At 38.1% G+C, this 15,673-nt stretch overlaps 1 protein-coding gene across 7 annotated transcripts in view; it reads left to right on the top strand.

Annotated features, from left to right (window-relative positions):
* Positions 1-15,673, top strand: part of syne2a (spectrin repeat containing, nuclear envelope 2a) — a 168,884-nt gene that overhangs the window by 67,389 nt on the left and 85,822 nt on the right. For all 7 annotated transcript variants that reach the window (XM_073932716.1, XM_021468616.3, XM_068215480.2 and 4 more), the window contains 5 exons: positions 1,200-8,162; positions 10,073-10,264; positions 10,637-10,792; positions 11,316-11,557; positions 12,926-14,975. In XM_073932716.1, the coding sequence (XP_073788817.1) occupies positions 1,200-8,162; positions 10,073-10,264; positions 10,637-10,792; positions 11,316-11,557; positions 12,926-14,975 (9,603 nt within the window). The remainder of the gene's footprint in view (positions 1-1,199; positions 8,163-10,072; positions 10,265-10,636; positions 10,793-11,315; positions 11,558-12,925; positions 14,976-15,673) is intronic.

The raw sequence follows: 15,673 nt of genomic DNA, 5'->3' as shown, positions 1-15,673 counted from the left end.
AATGAGTTAATTAAATATCTCATTACTTCAATTTAAATGGAGTAAGTTCACAGTACTCATATAGATTAGTTTTTTTTTTTTTTACTCAAATGGTTTGTAGCAAACTTGTTAGGTTTTACAGTACTTGGTTGGTTCGAGTTCTCTTTATTTATTGGGTTTTACTGTGCTCAAATTGCTTCATTTACTCAAAGGGGTTAAGTTTACAGTACTCATTAGGATCAGTTTTTGAACTTAAATTGTTTGTTGCAATCAGTTTCCTCAAATGGTTTGAGTTACCTTAACTTTTTGGGTTTTACCGTGTATGAAAAAGTTCTTTTTTTTTTTGTAGTAAATAATTCATTGGTTGGTTCATTTATATCATGGATCTCAAACTCAATTCCTAGAGGGCCGCAGCTCAGCACAGTTTTGCTCCAACCCTAACCAAACACAGTTGATTCAAATAATCAAGTTGTTCAAGAGTCATGAACACCTCTGCTGTTTCTCAATATGTGTTCTTCAGCGATCTTGTGTCCCCGTGTTCTCATGTAACGCCATCTTCAACTGCCAAAGTTGAGTTCCAAAACTCAAGAACAGAGGCACTTTCCAGATGGTTTCATGGAATCGAAGATTCAGACAAACAAACACTGAACTCGCTCTAGAAGTCCCATAATTCATTGCAACTGGAGGTGCGAAGCGCAGTATTTATGTCGAGTTAATATTAAAGTTCAGAGATATATAATATAAAACTATGAATTAAATAGTTGTATGAATGCTGTAATATTTAAATAATTTCCATTAAAAATGCGTGAAAGTCATGTGACCATCAGGAAAAACGCAGCATCTCGTTTCTCACATGATGCATTCTGTGTTCTTGCGGTCTCCTGAGTTCGTTCTTCCGAGGTGACCTGGCAAAACTGGTCTTCACAAGAACACAAGTCTGTTCACTGCATTCTTAAAATTGAGAATTAGACCTTGATTAGTTGCATCAGCCATGTTTGATTAGGGTTTAAGCGAAACTGTGTAGAGTGCGGCTCTCCAGGAATTGAGTTTGAAACCCATGATTTAAGGACCAATTTTAGAAAAATTTCGAGGTATGCAGTATTAATATTTTAAAATGACATCATGCATCATAAAAATGCTTAGAGGTTGAAGAAACACATGCTGTTGAGAGATGCTTGTTGACATTTGGTCATTGTTATGTTTGGTCTGATTGTTTTCAGTCCTTGTCTGAACCTGAAGTAAGAGAGGATGACAGTAAAATGACTTCTCCCTGTGGAAGCCCAAAGCCGATCTTTACTATAGTACTGGATTCTGATCTTAGCAAATCCACCCAGAACCTGCCTGCACAAACTACCTCAGCTTGTTCAACTCAGTGGCATACTGTTTCAGTGGTTCATGATAGGACCACAGAGAAAGCAGATGAAAGTTTGACACTGGAGGCCAAACCAAGTGTTAGTGTAGCTGAAGAACATGCTGTATTAAGTACTTCTGATGAATCTCTTTATAGTTTATATGCTAATCTTTCTACATCAGGTCCGCTTAATGAAAACAATCCCACTGATGATTCTGAGCCCACTTGTTCTGTTTCAGACCAGGATTTTAAACCTAAAACTGAGAAGGGCTCATCTACTAAATCACTTGAGCAAAAGATTTCACACACATCGATTTATCATGGAAGCTCTAAAACAGCAAAGAAAGTGTTTACCATCATCCTGGATGCTGATTCCCCAGAATTATCATTAGTCCAAAGTCAGTCACTGTCGCAGATGCAACGTTCAGGTACTGAATTCTCAAGAACAGATGAATTCTCTCATTCTAATGTCAAAAATCAACAGAGAAGTTCATCTAGGACTGAGAAAGCTTTGAGAAAGGTTGCAGAAAAGGACAATGTGAAATCCAGTAGCTCTAAAACGCAGGAAGCTCTTCAACACAACATCTCAGAGATTATGAAGACTGACATTGAAAAAAATGAAAAAGAGAAGCAATATGAAGTCATGGACGTCCACAAAGGAGGAGACAGTGAACTAGGGTTTTTAGTACATGAGCAGGATGTCACAATGTCTGAGAGTCGTGATAAGGCTAAGAAAATCCCATCTGCAGTGCCCTTAAATAAAGCAAAAACGCTTCAGAAACCTCAGAATGTTGCTAAAGGTAGGAAAAAGATCAAGAAATCAGGAGATGCAAAGAAATCAGATGGTTTCAGTGGTACAAAGCTTAAGACGTCTGAATCTGAATATAAAATGACAGCTGATTCAGAAAGTCGTCAAACTTCTGAGATCACAGTGCTGGCCACTAGAGATACTTCACTGAATGTGTCTTCAACTTGTAGTCAGTCAAAGAGTACAGAAGCCAAACTCACAGAAGCTGTGGACACCAAGACTTTAAATCTGCATACTGAAGCAAAGCAAAGACATTTTGGTACTGTTGGGGTTGTTAAATGTGCTTCTATTGAAGCCACAGAAATGAGTTTAGGAACAGGAGACATTGTGCAGTCAAAACTCACAGAGAAATCAATGGCAACAGAAGCTTCACCAGTTATGAGAGCTGAATGTATTACACAGATTCCTGCTGCCATTGTAGATGTTAATTCAACAACATTGTTGTCAGACAGTCATCAGTCACTGTTGCAGACACAACACACAGGTCTTAAAGACTCAAAAACAAAAGAATTTGCCTATAAAGATGCCAAAACTCAACAGAGGAGCTCTGCTGGCACAGTGGAACCTGAAGAACAAGAGCCTGAAAGATTGCTTTCAAAGAAATACAATGTGAAATCACTTAGCTCTGTATTACAGGAAGCTCTCCAGCCCAACACCTCTGAGATCATGGAGACTGACATTGAAAAACGTGACAAAGAGAAGCAGCACAAAGTCACTGATGCTGAAACATCAAGTCAAATAGGCGCCTGTGCTGAAGACAATGAATCAGGGATCAAAACACTTAAGCAGGATGTCACAATGTCAGACAAACACACATTTGCAGAACCCTCAAATGATGCAAACGCACTTCAAAAACCTCCAAATGTTGCTAAAGGTAGGAAAAAGATCAAGAAATCAGTTGATGCAGTGAAAAAAGACAATATCAGTAGTTTAAAGCTGAAGGCTTCCACATCTGAACATAAAACCAAAGCTGAGTTAGAAAGTCTTCAAACTTCTGAGATGAAAGTACCGGACACTACAGATACTTCACTGAATGTGGCTTCAACCTGTAGTCAGTCAAAGAGGACTGAAGACAAACACACAGAAGCTGTGGGCACTGTGCAAGAAGATGGGTTAAATCTCCTGCAGACTGAGGCAAAGCATGGTCTTTTTGGTACTGTTGCAGTTTCAGTTGTCGGAGGTGCTCCTATTGAAGCCACAGACATTGGTTTAGAAACAGCAGACATTGTGCAGTCAAAACACACAGAGAAATCAATGGCAGCAGATGCATTACCAGTCATGAGAGCTGAAGGTATTACACAGATTCCTGCTGTCGTTGTGAATGTTAAATCTCCAACGTTCAGTCATCAGCCACTGTTGCAGACACAATGTACAGATTATAAAGACACAAGAGCAGATGTATTTGCCCATAAAGATACCAAAACTCAACAGAGGAGCTCTGCTGGCACAGAGAAACCTGAAGAACAAGAGCATGAAAGATTTCTTTTAGAAAAGGACATTGTGAAACCAAGTAGATCTGAAATACTGGAAGCTCTCCAGATCAACACTTCTGAGATCATGGAGACTGACATTGAAAAAGAGAAGCAGCATGAAGTCATTGATACTGACACATTAAGCCAAATGTGCGCCTGTGCTGAAGATAATGAATCAGGGATTAAAACACTTAAGCAGAATGTCACAATGTCAGACAAAGACACATTTGCAGAACCCTCAAATGAAGCTAACACACTTCAGAATCCTCCAAATGTTGGTAAAGTTAAGAAAAAGATCAAGAAATCAGCTTGTGCAGAGAAATCAGACAATATCAGCAGTATAGAGACGCAGCATAAAGTCACTGATACTGAAACATCATGCCAAATGAATACCCGTGCTGAAGACAATGAATCAGGGATTAAAGCACTTAAGCAGGGAGTCACAATGTCTGATAAACACACATCTGCAGAGTCCTCAAATGAAGCAAATGCACTTCAGAATCCTCCAAATGGTGGTGAAGATACAAAGAAGATTATTAGATTGGCTGATATAGAAAAATCTGACAAAATCAGCAGAAGGAAAATAAAAGCATCTAGATCTAAACATAAAAACACAGATGATTCAGACAGCATTACATTTTCTGAAGTCACAGTGCCGGTCACTACTGATACTTTACTGAATGTGTCTTCAACCTGTAGTCAATCAAAGAGTACAGAAAACAATCTAACACACACTGTGCAGGAGACCTTGACTGCAAAAGATGGACAGTTTAAGACAGTTAGCATCTCACATTGTAGAGGTGCACCTACCGAAGGCACAGACAGTTTGGTCTCAGGTGCAGTAGAAACTGCACAATCAACACATTGTGAGAAATCAACGGCAACAGACGTGTCATCAGTTGTGAGAATAGAAACTAAAACACAGATTTCTAACTTGATCCTGGATGTTGACTCCCCAGAGATTTCTTCACACACACAGTGTGAAGCTCCTGAAAGCCCAAGATCAGATGAGTTTGCCCTTACAGATTTCAGGATTCAACAGAGGAGTTCTTCTGGCACTGAAAAACATAAAAAACAAGAGCCTGAACAGAACTTGCTAGAAAAAGACTATTTGAAATCAAGTTTTTCTGTAATACAGAAAGCTCTCCAGCCCAACATCTCTGAAATCACAGAGACTATTGTCTATGACAATGAAAAAGACGAGCAGCATGAAGACATTAGTTCTGAAATATCAAGTCAAATAAGTGTACTAATGGTAGAAGGCAGTAAATGTGGGTTTGTAGTACACAAGCAGGATAAAACAATGTCAGAGAGTCATGGTGAGGCTGATAAAATCACATTTGCAGAGCCCTCAAGTGAAGCAAACACACTTCAGAAACTTACAAATATTGCTAAAGGTAGGAAAAAGATCAGTAAATCAGCTCTTGCAGAGAAATCAAACAAAACCACAAATAGAAATCAGAAGACATCTAGATCTGAACATAATAGTACAGCTGATTCAGAAAGCCTTCAAACTTCTGAGATCATACTGCCAGACACTACTGATACTTCACTGAATGTGTCTTCAACCTGTAGTCAGTCAAAGACCACAAAGTCAGTGAGTTCAGAAGACAAACTCTCTGAGACTGTGGACACAGAGACTTTAAATCTCCTGCAGACTGAAGCTAAGCTTGGACAATTTGGTACTGTTGGAGTTGTTGAATGTGCTCCTATTGAAGCCACAGAGAGTGTGGTTTTAAAAACAGAAGACAGTGTACAGTCAAAACATGCAGAGAAATCAATGCCAACAGATGCTTCGCAAGTCATGAGAGCTGAACATATTACACAGATTCCTGCTGTCATTGTAGATGTCGATTCACCACCATTATTATTATCAGGCAGTCATCAGTCACTGTTGCAGGCACAATGTACAGATTCTAAAGGCTCAAGAGAAGACATAAATGCCTATAAAGATGCCAAAACTCAACAGAGGAGCTCTGCTGGCACAGAGAAACCTGAAGAACAAGAGCCTAAAGGTTTGCTTTTAGAGAAGTACAATGTGAAATCAAGTTGCTTAGTAATACATGAAGCTTTCCATCCCAACACTTCTGAGATCATGGAGACTGACATTGAAAAATGTGAAAAAGTGAAGCAACATGTAGTCACTGATGCTGAAACATCAAGTCATATGGATGCCCGTGCTGAAGACAATAGATCAGGGATTAAAACACTTCAGCAGGGAGTCACAATGTCTGAGAAACAAACATCTGGAGAGCCTTCAAATGAAGCAAATGCACATCAGAAATCTCCAAATGTTGCTAAATGTAGGAAAAAGATCAAGAAATCAGCTGATGCAGAGAAATCAGACAGTACCAGTAGTGTAAAGCTAACATCCCAGCATAAAAGGACAGCTGATTCAGAAAGTCTTCAAACTTCTGAGATCATAGTGCCAGACACTACAGATATTTCATTGAACGTGTTTTCAAGATGCAGTCAGTTAAAGACCACAGAGTCACTAAGATCAGAAAACAAACTCACAAAAGCTGGTAACACTGTGCAAGAAGAGACTTTAAATCTCCTGCACACTGAGGCAAAGGATGGTCATTTTGCCACAGATATGGATTCAGAAACAGCAGACATTGTAGAGTCAAAACTCACTGAGAAATCAATGCCAGCAGTTGCTTCACCAGTCATGAGAGCTGAACGCATTACACAGATTCCTGCTGTCATTGTAGATGTTGATTCACCAACGTTATTATCAGACAGTCTTCAGTCACAGTTGCAAACACAATGTACAGATACTGAAGGCTCAAGAGCAGATGTATTTTCCCATACAGATGTCAAAACTCAACAGAGGAGCTCTGCTGGCACAGAGAAACCTGAAGAACAAGAGCCTGAAGGATTGCTTTCAGAAAAGGACAATGTGAAATCACTTAGCTTTGTAATGCAGGAAGCTCTTCAGCCCAACACTTCTGAGATCAGGAAGACTGATATTGAAAAAGTGAAGCATGTAGTCACTGATGCTGAAACATCAAGTCATATAGATGCCCGTGCTGAAGACAATAGACTAGGGATTAAAACACTTAAGCAGGAAATCACAATTTCTGAGATACAAACATCTGCAGAGCCTTCAAATGAAGCAAATGTACATCAGAAAACTCAAAATGATGGTAAAGGTAGGAAAAAGATCAGGAAATCAGCTGATGCAGAAAAATCAGACAATATCAGTACTATAAAGCTGGTATCCAGATCTGAAAATAAAAGCACAACTGATTCAAAAAGTCTTCAAACTTCTGAGATCATACTGCCGGTCACTACTGATACTTCACTGAATGTGTCTTCAACCTGTAGTCAGTCAAGGACCACAAAGTCAGTGATTTCAGAAGAAAAACTCACAGAAGCTTTGAACACTGTGCAAGAAGAGACTTTACATCTCCTGCAAACTGAGGCAAGGGATGGATATTTTGGGGCTGTTGGAGTTTCAGTGGTTGGAGGTGCTCATGTTGAAGCCACAGATAGTGTGGTTTTAGGAACAAGAGACATTGTGCAGTCAAAACACACAGAGAAATCAGCGCCAACAGAAGCTTCACCAGTCTTGAGAGCTGAATGTATTACACAAATTCCTGCTGTCATTGTAGATGTCGATTCACCAACATTATTATCAGAGAGTTATCAGTCACTGTTGCATACACAATGTACAGGTCCTAAAAGCTCAAAAACAGAAGAGTTTTCCTATACAGATGTCAGAAATCAATGGAGGAGCTCTGCTGGCACAGAGGGACCTGAAAAACAAAAGCCTGAAAGATTGCTTTCAGAAAATGACAATGTGAACTCGAGTTGCTCTGAAATAAAGGAAGCTCTCCATCCCAAAACCTCTGAGATCAGGGAGACTGGCATTGAAAAAAGTGAAAAAGAGAAGCATCATGAAGTCACTGATGCTGAAAGATCAAGTCATATGGACACCTGTTCTGAAGACAATGAATCAGGGATTAAAACACTTAAACAGGATGTCACAATGTCAGAGAAATACACATCTAGAGAGCCCTCAAATGAAGCAAACACACTTCAGAATCCTCAGAATGTTGCTGAAGGCAGGAAAAAGATCAAGAAATTAGCTGATGCAGAGAAATCAGACAATATCAGTACTATAAAACTAACATCTAGATCTGAACATAAAAGCACAGCCGATTTAGAAAGTCTTCATACTTTTGAGTTTATGGTGCCGGAAGCTACAGATACTTCACTGAATGTGTCTTCAACCTGTAGTCAGTCAAAGAGTACAGAAGACAAACTTACAGAAGCTGTGGACACTGTGCAGGAAGAAACTGTGAATCTTCTGCAGACTGAGGTAAAACATGAACATGTTGAGACGATTAGCTTCTGTGCTGTTGGAGCAGTGGGGGACATGCAGTCAACATTCACAGAGGACTCAGGATCAATGCTAACAGATGCTCCGCCAGTTGTGAGAGCTGAATGTATTACACAGACTCCTACTGTCATCCCATCAGACTTACAGCTCAGTCATGCTGAAGCCCAGAAGACAGGGGATTCAGATGGCAGTTCTCTTTCCCAGGTAAGATTCACATTTTTTTCAAATAAAAATTCCCCAGCAGAGTTTGAGTGAGCACCTACCAAATGCAGAAGAAATTTTATATTTTTGGGTAACGCATATCAACATGCTAGACAGTTTGTCAGATAACCTCTCACCTTTCATTTAACTATTTTCAGAATGAATTCCCTAAAGTTAGTCACAAACATTGCATAAACAAACATAAAAGGGGTTCCACAATCAGAAAAATATTGCAAATCTAAGTAAAATTAGAATAAAAAGCTAATTATCTTTTTCTATTTATACTGTTTTCTCATGATACACCCAATCCAGTCTTGCTGACCCCTTTGTTCGATTCTTAAAGGGATACTTCACCCAAAAAAAGAAAATTACATTATTATTTATTCTTCCTCGTGTGATTTTTATACTTTCATTAGTTTCTTTCTTCTGTTGAACTCAGAAGAAGATATTTTGAAGAATGCTGTTTGCTGGGACCCATTGACTTGGGCATAGTAGATATTTGGGCATCTGCCCCAGTAAATAGAGTATATTCATGAACATGATTCCATTGAAGAATCATTTGTGAACTGTGAAGAATTTTTATTCTTTTTCTTTTTTTTCTTTTAATTTTTATGTCATTTTCAAATGTCATTGTCAGCATTTGTATGTCAGTTTTGACTTTTTTGAATGGAGAAGCAGAACATTGAATTCTGGCCTGTAACTTAAATCTTAAAAAATTAAAAAGCCTAATTGGCCAGTAAATGAAAAAGTTAACTTCGAACTCTGCAGTCTAAAATGACATCACAATTAAAAATCTCTCTTCTCACGTTCAGTATTTAAATAATGAGTCATGAATGAATGAATGAGTTTTTGTCATTCAAAATCTTTTTTAAGTGTATTATTTAAAAGGATGTAGGATTATGTCATTTGTAATAGCTGTATGGCACTAGAGTAGTGAACCTACAGTGCTTTCATTCCAAGCAGAAAATGACTTCTTTTAAAACTGAATTGATGCATTTTAGCTTGCATTTTGCACCATTCACGGTTTATTCACATGAAAATGATTATCAAAGAATAGAAGTCATTGAAAGGATCAGGTAAAGGACTTGACAATTCCGTTTATTTTCTTTTTAAGAAATATGTAGGATGCCCACTGTTTCGAAAATGGTCTGAAAGACCTTTTATTATCTGAATGAGCCAAAATTATTCCAAGCTGTTCCAAAGGCAAGCATTGAACATGCTCAGCATAGTTTTGTTCAAGTTAGTTCAACAGTGTCATCTCCTTTTGATGCATATGAACCGATAAGTTGGTTTTTATAGCCTTGTATTCTTAAATATATATAAGTTTTATATTTTGAAATCCATATACAGAAAGAATTACCTGTTTCATTCATTTATTTATTTATTTATTTATTTATTTATTTATTTATTTATTTATTTATTTATTATTTTAACCATATGCCCCCTATTCACATTATTGCATCCTTCCTACATTATTTCATTTTCTGGCTTTATGTTATGCTATCTAATGCAGAACACATATTTTGAACATATTTTTGCTAACAAAACTATGAAATATTAGCTTTTTGGAACTTAAAATATAAAGTAAAATATTATGTAACAAAAAAATATTTGTTAAATAACAAAAACAGGTTGTTGTGACTTTTTGATTATATTATTTTCCACAGTTTAGACTTTGTTGGCTTTAGTTCCTGCAGTACATCCTCCTGAGTTTTAGGCCTGAAGGCACAGCACGCCCTTCAGAGGGAAGACTCTTCTCCCAGCGGAACAGCATTCCTCTCTCTTCTGCAACCATGACTTTTGATTGCAGGGCCATCTTTCTCTTTTAGACAGGCTGTGATAGCACATGTAAGTGCTGTTGTGATGAACTTTTGTACTGAAATATGAAATATGATGGATTTGCTTTCTTGTAGTCTGAAGAAATGCAAAGAACCAATGCAAATCCATCTGCCAGGAACAAATCAACCCAAAATAAAGGATCAGAAGAAGATGGTGAAGATCAAACGAGGCCTTTGGAGCAACCCGCAGGGACAAATATATGGACCACATTAATAAACGCCACCACTACTGTTCAGCCACTTCTGATGAGCAGTCAATGTTCTGAGGTACGTATGCCAACAAGGTTTGGAATTGTTTATGATCAATTAGAAGTAACTCAAGTTCTTTAAATATTTGGGCTTTGAACATAAAACATTGATACTTGAAAATATAAAATGCAATTTCTGTTGGAGTAAAATGTAAAAGTCTGCTAGAGGTTTAAATCTAAATGAACATTTTCTCTCAAATGCAACTTTTATCTGCTCATCTATCTGTTTTTGGTCTGTCTTTGACTTGAACATAGTCCCTCAAGGTTTGTAGGAGGAAATTGCACAGGAGGGAGGGATTTCCTGTGGTCTTTGCTACTTTTAACTGTACCATCTTCTCACTGTTTTTGAATTTCTAACTAGTTTTAAATTGTAATGCTTTAATTTTTACAGGAATCTTGGCCAAAGGCAAATTCCTCGTTTCAGAACGCATTGCTTTCTGAGCCTGACAGCAGTCTGGCATGGACTGTCCTGCATGTTTACAGATGTCAGTACCGACCAGCCCAGCTCAACATTGCACATATGACTCATCAGCTGGAAGAAGCTGAGGTACAGTACATTACCTCATTGCACTAGTTCAAAACTGGTTGTAAATAAAGACAGAAATCAAGACGAATCTAAATTAAAATTACTTAAAATAATTAAACAAATCGTAATTTTTAAGATTTCCATGTGACGTGTAGTTTGCAACACTGATCTTGTCTTCTTCCATTTAATTTCAAAATGATCTTTGCATTGTTTTAAGTCATCCTGGGAAAGACATCCTTGAGTTCGTGCAGTTTAAGAAATGCTGTAATTATGTAATCGATTGTAGTTAATGCTTAAAAGGATAGTTCACCTAAAATCATTTACTCAACCAGTTTGAACACAGAAGTTTACAACATTTTTCAAAATAGCTTCTAACAATGACTTCTACCGTATTGTTTTTTTCTATTATTAAAGTCAGTGGTTACAGGCTTCTAACAATTTTGTGTTCAACAGAAAAATGTTTGTGATCACTTGAGGATGAGTAAATGAAAAATTATGAAACAAAAGTAAATGGACATTAATGCATAACATTTTTCTGTCTTAGACCTGCCGTCAATGTGTCATGGAGCAGGTGGCTAGGCTTTCTCATAATGAATGTAGTGTGGGACACCCTACAGACTCTGAGAAGGGCATGGATGCTAGATGGAGCGCAGTACTGCTGGCTACCTCAACAATGGCAGAGCTTAAAAAGGCACAGCTACAACATATTACACAGTACCACCAGCAAAAACAGGCTCTTATGATTACTCTAGACAAGCTAGAGGCTGAGCTCAGCACACTGACACTGTGAGTATTCTTGACATTTTCATCAGTTATTCCAGATTAAGTTTTTCCAGAACTGCAGAAATATTTCAAGCATTTCATATTTATTTATTTTTTAATTAAATAATAAATGTAGAGTTTGCAATCAAAGAACTGCTATTTTTACAAATAAAATAAGTTACTACAGTAATTGTTGTTTATCTGATTATTAAACTTATAAAATCACTATCAGAGTTGACAATAACATAAAAGTAAGGGTTGAGATTTTACTCCATTTTGTGCTTTAGTTCCTTACCTAAACCAGATACCACATGTCTAAAACAGAACTGTATGGGTTTTATCATGTTATTGTTTCTAAAATATAAGTGAAAAATTCACTGAAATTACACAATAACGTAGTTTACAAATCATTACTCTAACATTGGTGTATCAAAATTACTGAATGTTAAAAAAAGATTTGACAAATTAATAAAAGAAGTAGGCAACACAGTGGCACAGTGGGTAGCACATTCGCCTCACAGCAAGAACATCGCTGGTTTGAACCTCAGCTGGGTCAGGTGACATTTCTGTATGGAGTTTGCATGTTCTCCCTATGTTCACGTGGGTTTCCTCCAGTTTCCCCCACAGTCCAAAGACGTGGTACAGGTGAATTGGATATGCTAAAAAATTGACTGTAGTGTATGAGTGTGTGTGTGAATGAGTGTGTATGGCTGTTTCCCAGTAATGGGTTGCGGCTGGAAGGACATCCGCTCTGTAAAACATATGCTGGATAAGTTGGCGGTTCATTTCGCTGTGGTGACCCCTGATTAATAGAGGGACTAAGCCGAAAATGAATGAATGAATGAATGAAGTATAAATGACATTTCTTCATGCCTTCCAGGGATTCTGGCAGAGAAAGTAACATTACTTTGAGCGTATCACTTGCTTTTTCTCTCAATGTTTTAGTGTTTTAAAGAGTGTTTTTTTAATGTAACTGTGTTTTAAAGAGTGTTATTTTTTTAATGTAACTGATGTAACACAGTTGACGAGAACGTATAATTTCAATTTCCTTCAACAGACATTAAACTGACCAAAAGAAACTTTGCTAGTACATGTCAACTTACACTAAACCCAACCCATAACCCCAAACTAACAGTCTACTTATAGTCTAATGAGAAATAGTTGCCATGTAAATGCAATGTAACTTAATTCAACAAACGCACCATCAAAATAAAGTGTGACCAAGGTGTTTTTTTTTTTTTAATTGACTGCTTATAAAATATGCACCTTAAAAATTCAAACTGTACTTTAAGGAAAAAATATTATGTCTGAAGAGTTTTTGTTCAGAGACTCTAAGAATAATACTTAATATCATGCCAGAAAAGTAACCACATTATTCTCCTGATTTTAAAGGGGTTGTATTGAAAGCAGCACCCTGCAAGCAGAAAAGCTAAACGCATTCCTGAAGAACATGCAGAAGAATAGAGGCATGCTTGAGGATCTTCTACAGACTTGCTCTCAGATCTCAGCCCATCTTGGTGAGGCAGAGGGACATGTGGCCTGTATTGAACCTGTCAGGACCTGTCAGGAAAGATGGCAGACTCTAGAGCAGACCGCTTTCAGGAGTCTGTGGTGCGCTAACATATGCACAACAGAAGCTTCCGCACTCCTTCAAGAGTCCAGAGAGCTGCAGTTTGAAATGGAGCTTCTTGTGAAGTCAGTTTCCTCTGGCCACCTCTCTCAAGGACAGATTGATTGGCAAAATGCAATACGGGACACCATGAGAGCTGCAGATCTGGCAGTGTTAACAGAGCGCTGCTTGTACCTGCATGAGGTCTCTCAAGCTCTTTTTTCAAGTCCACTGGGAAAGAAAGAGATCAGAGATGTAGAAGACACAATCCAGGCTCTGAATTCTCAACTTGAACTGACTAAGGAGAAGATTGGCTGCCAGACTCCAAATAGCAGTGATCATTCAGCTGTAGTGAGGATTATTAGGGACTATGTTACATGGGCCAAACAAATGGAAAGCAGAATCAGCAGGAGAAGGAGGATGTCTCTATTTCCAGAAGAGGCAAGTCATCAAGTCAACCACATGAAGAAATTGCAGTCTGAAACATCTCTTAAGAGGTTTCAGTTGGCCTCTGTTTTGAAAGAAATTAGAGAAGAGGTTACTGAGCTTGACGAGGAAGAGTCTAAAGCCATGCTGTCCACCTTCGATTCCTTGGAGGAGCTGTATAATAACACTGCAAAAAAGACTGAATCTGCCCTTGAAGAAATGAATAGAACGTTGCTTATTAGAGATAGACTGTGGAAACAGATCACAGACAGCAGCTCTTGGTTGACCTCAGTGTTGGAAAAAGAGTCTGGAAAGTCAGTGGCTTCTGAACCCAAAACTACCATTCCAGAATTGAGGGTTCAGCTTCAGGTATGCACAGAGGCTTTGAAGGATGCTGAGAGACAAGAAAATAACTTGGAGACTCTATTGGATGATTCCAAGACTATGAATAACGGTCTGAGTTTACACGAAAGCTTTCAGCTGATTGACAGGCTTGCTGCCTTACAAGAAGAAGTCTCCAGGGTTGTGAACCGTAGGTTTGCCTCTCGCTGGGTGATTGAAGAGCTCCTTCATTCTCAGGAATCTTCAGCTGAGGAACAGAACGTCATTCAGAAAAGCTTAAGACAGATAGGTGCTGATATCATGAGACAGAAGTATCCCGTAACAAGGGACTCCCTCTTGGCTCTTGAGTCTGTTAAACACATGCTGATGGAGCTCCTCTGCAAGGTGCCTGAAGTTCCACATTGTCCAGAACCTCGAAGGAAAGAAATGCTCAATGCTATTGTAGACCTTCAGAGAAAAATACATCTGCTGGAGCTGCAAGCCAAAGAGCATGAAGAGTACCTTACTTTAAAGCAGCAGTTGGAGAACTCCAGAGAAGTGATGAAGAAGAGTTTGTCCCAAATTGTTGACTCAAGTTTAAGAGATGATGTAAGGGTTGGTTTCTGTCAGGATGTCCTGGCGAAGCTTCCTCTGGTCAGAATGGCATGTCAAGAGACAGCAGACAAAATAGAGGCCATTTCAAAAGATCTTTATCCATCCCAGCTGACAGCCGAAAGGCAAAAGATCCGTCTGGTTGTTGAGCAGCTAGCTTCTTGGGAGGTAACATTCAAACAGGAGGCTAAAATCCTCGAGTGCTCTGTAGCGGAGCGATTTGGCAGTCCCACTGACCTTAGTCCACCCATTCAGCTCTTCAATAGTGTCAGACAGAGGTTGAAGAAGACCATCTGCCTGAGGCCAGATAAGAAGACCATTGATGCAGAACTACAAAACCACTGGATGGTGATCCAGACCATTGAGTCGGTGCTACGAATGTTGGAGAGCAGCAGGAAAGGAAAAGAGAACGAAAGCTACAAGACAACAATTGATCTTGGAAAGAAAACTCTTAGGGATTGCAGTATTTATATGGTAAGCTAAACCCACTAAAAATCTGCTTTTATAACAGTTGAAGTTGATACTGTAGTCTATGTGCAACAGAGATGGTTCAATCAAGATTTTTGCAGCTGTCTTCATTATCTTGATTGGCCTGTATTATTCCTGATCATTCAAACTTTAAAGAAGTGTTATATCAGATAACTTGATGTCATCTTTACCATTTAAGGTAAAGATAAGCAGTGCTAGAGATGCAGTTATTTTCATATTTATTTATTATTTACAGTAATATTATTAATATATTATATATTATTATTTTATTATTATATTAGTAATATAATATTTTATTATTATACTTTTTAATAGCATCTAATTTCTTTAAAATAGAGCTAATGCAAAACACTCTGGGCCAAATGTTATAAACAGGTTAAATTTGTGCAAGACAGCACAAATGGTAGTGGACATTTCTGTAGACAATACAAAAATAAAGAACACAGACATAATGGGCCCTATCATACAGCCTGCGCAATAAGGCGCATTGTTGGCGCGTTGCTATTTTAAGAAACTGAAATAGACTGCGCCGTTAACCATCTAAGATCTGATCTAACGACGAGCGCAGAGCGCTTACACATTGCTTAATACACACAGCATGTACAGCAATACACAAATATCTTTACATATGGAAAAAAATTAAAGTATTATAACGTTACAAAAATGTTATTTTTCTGCATAAA

The sequence above is a fragment of the Danio rerio genome, chromosome 20 (assembly GCF_049306965.1).
Source record: "Danio rerio strain Tuebingen ecotype United States chromosome 20, GRCz12tu, whole genome shotgun sequence".
NCBI classification, from domain to species: Eukaryota; Metazoa; Chordata; class Actinopteri; order Cypriniformes; family Danionidae; genus Danio; species Danio rerio.
The sequence above is the reverse complement of the archived record's forward strand: the minus strand, read 5'-3'. Positions and strand labels throughout refer to the sequence as shown.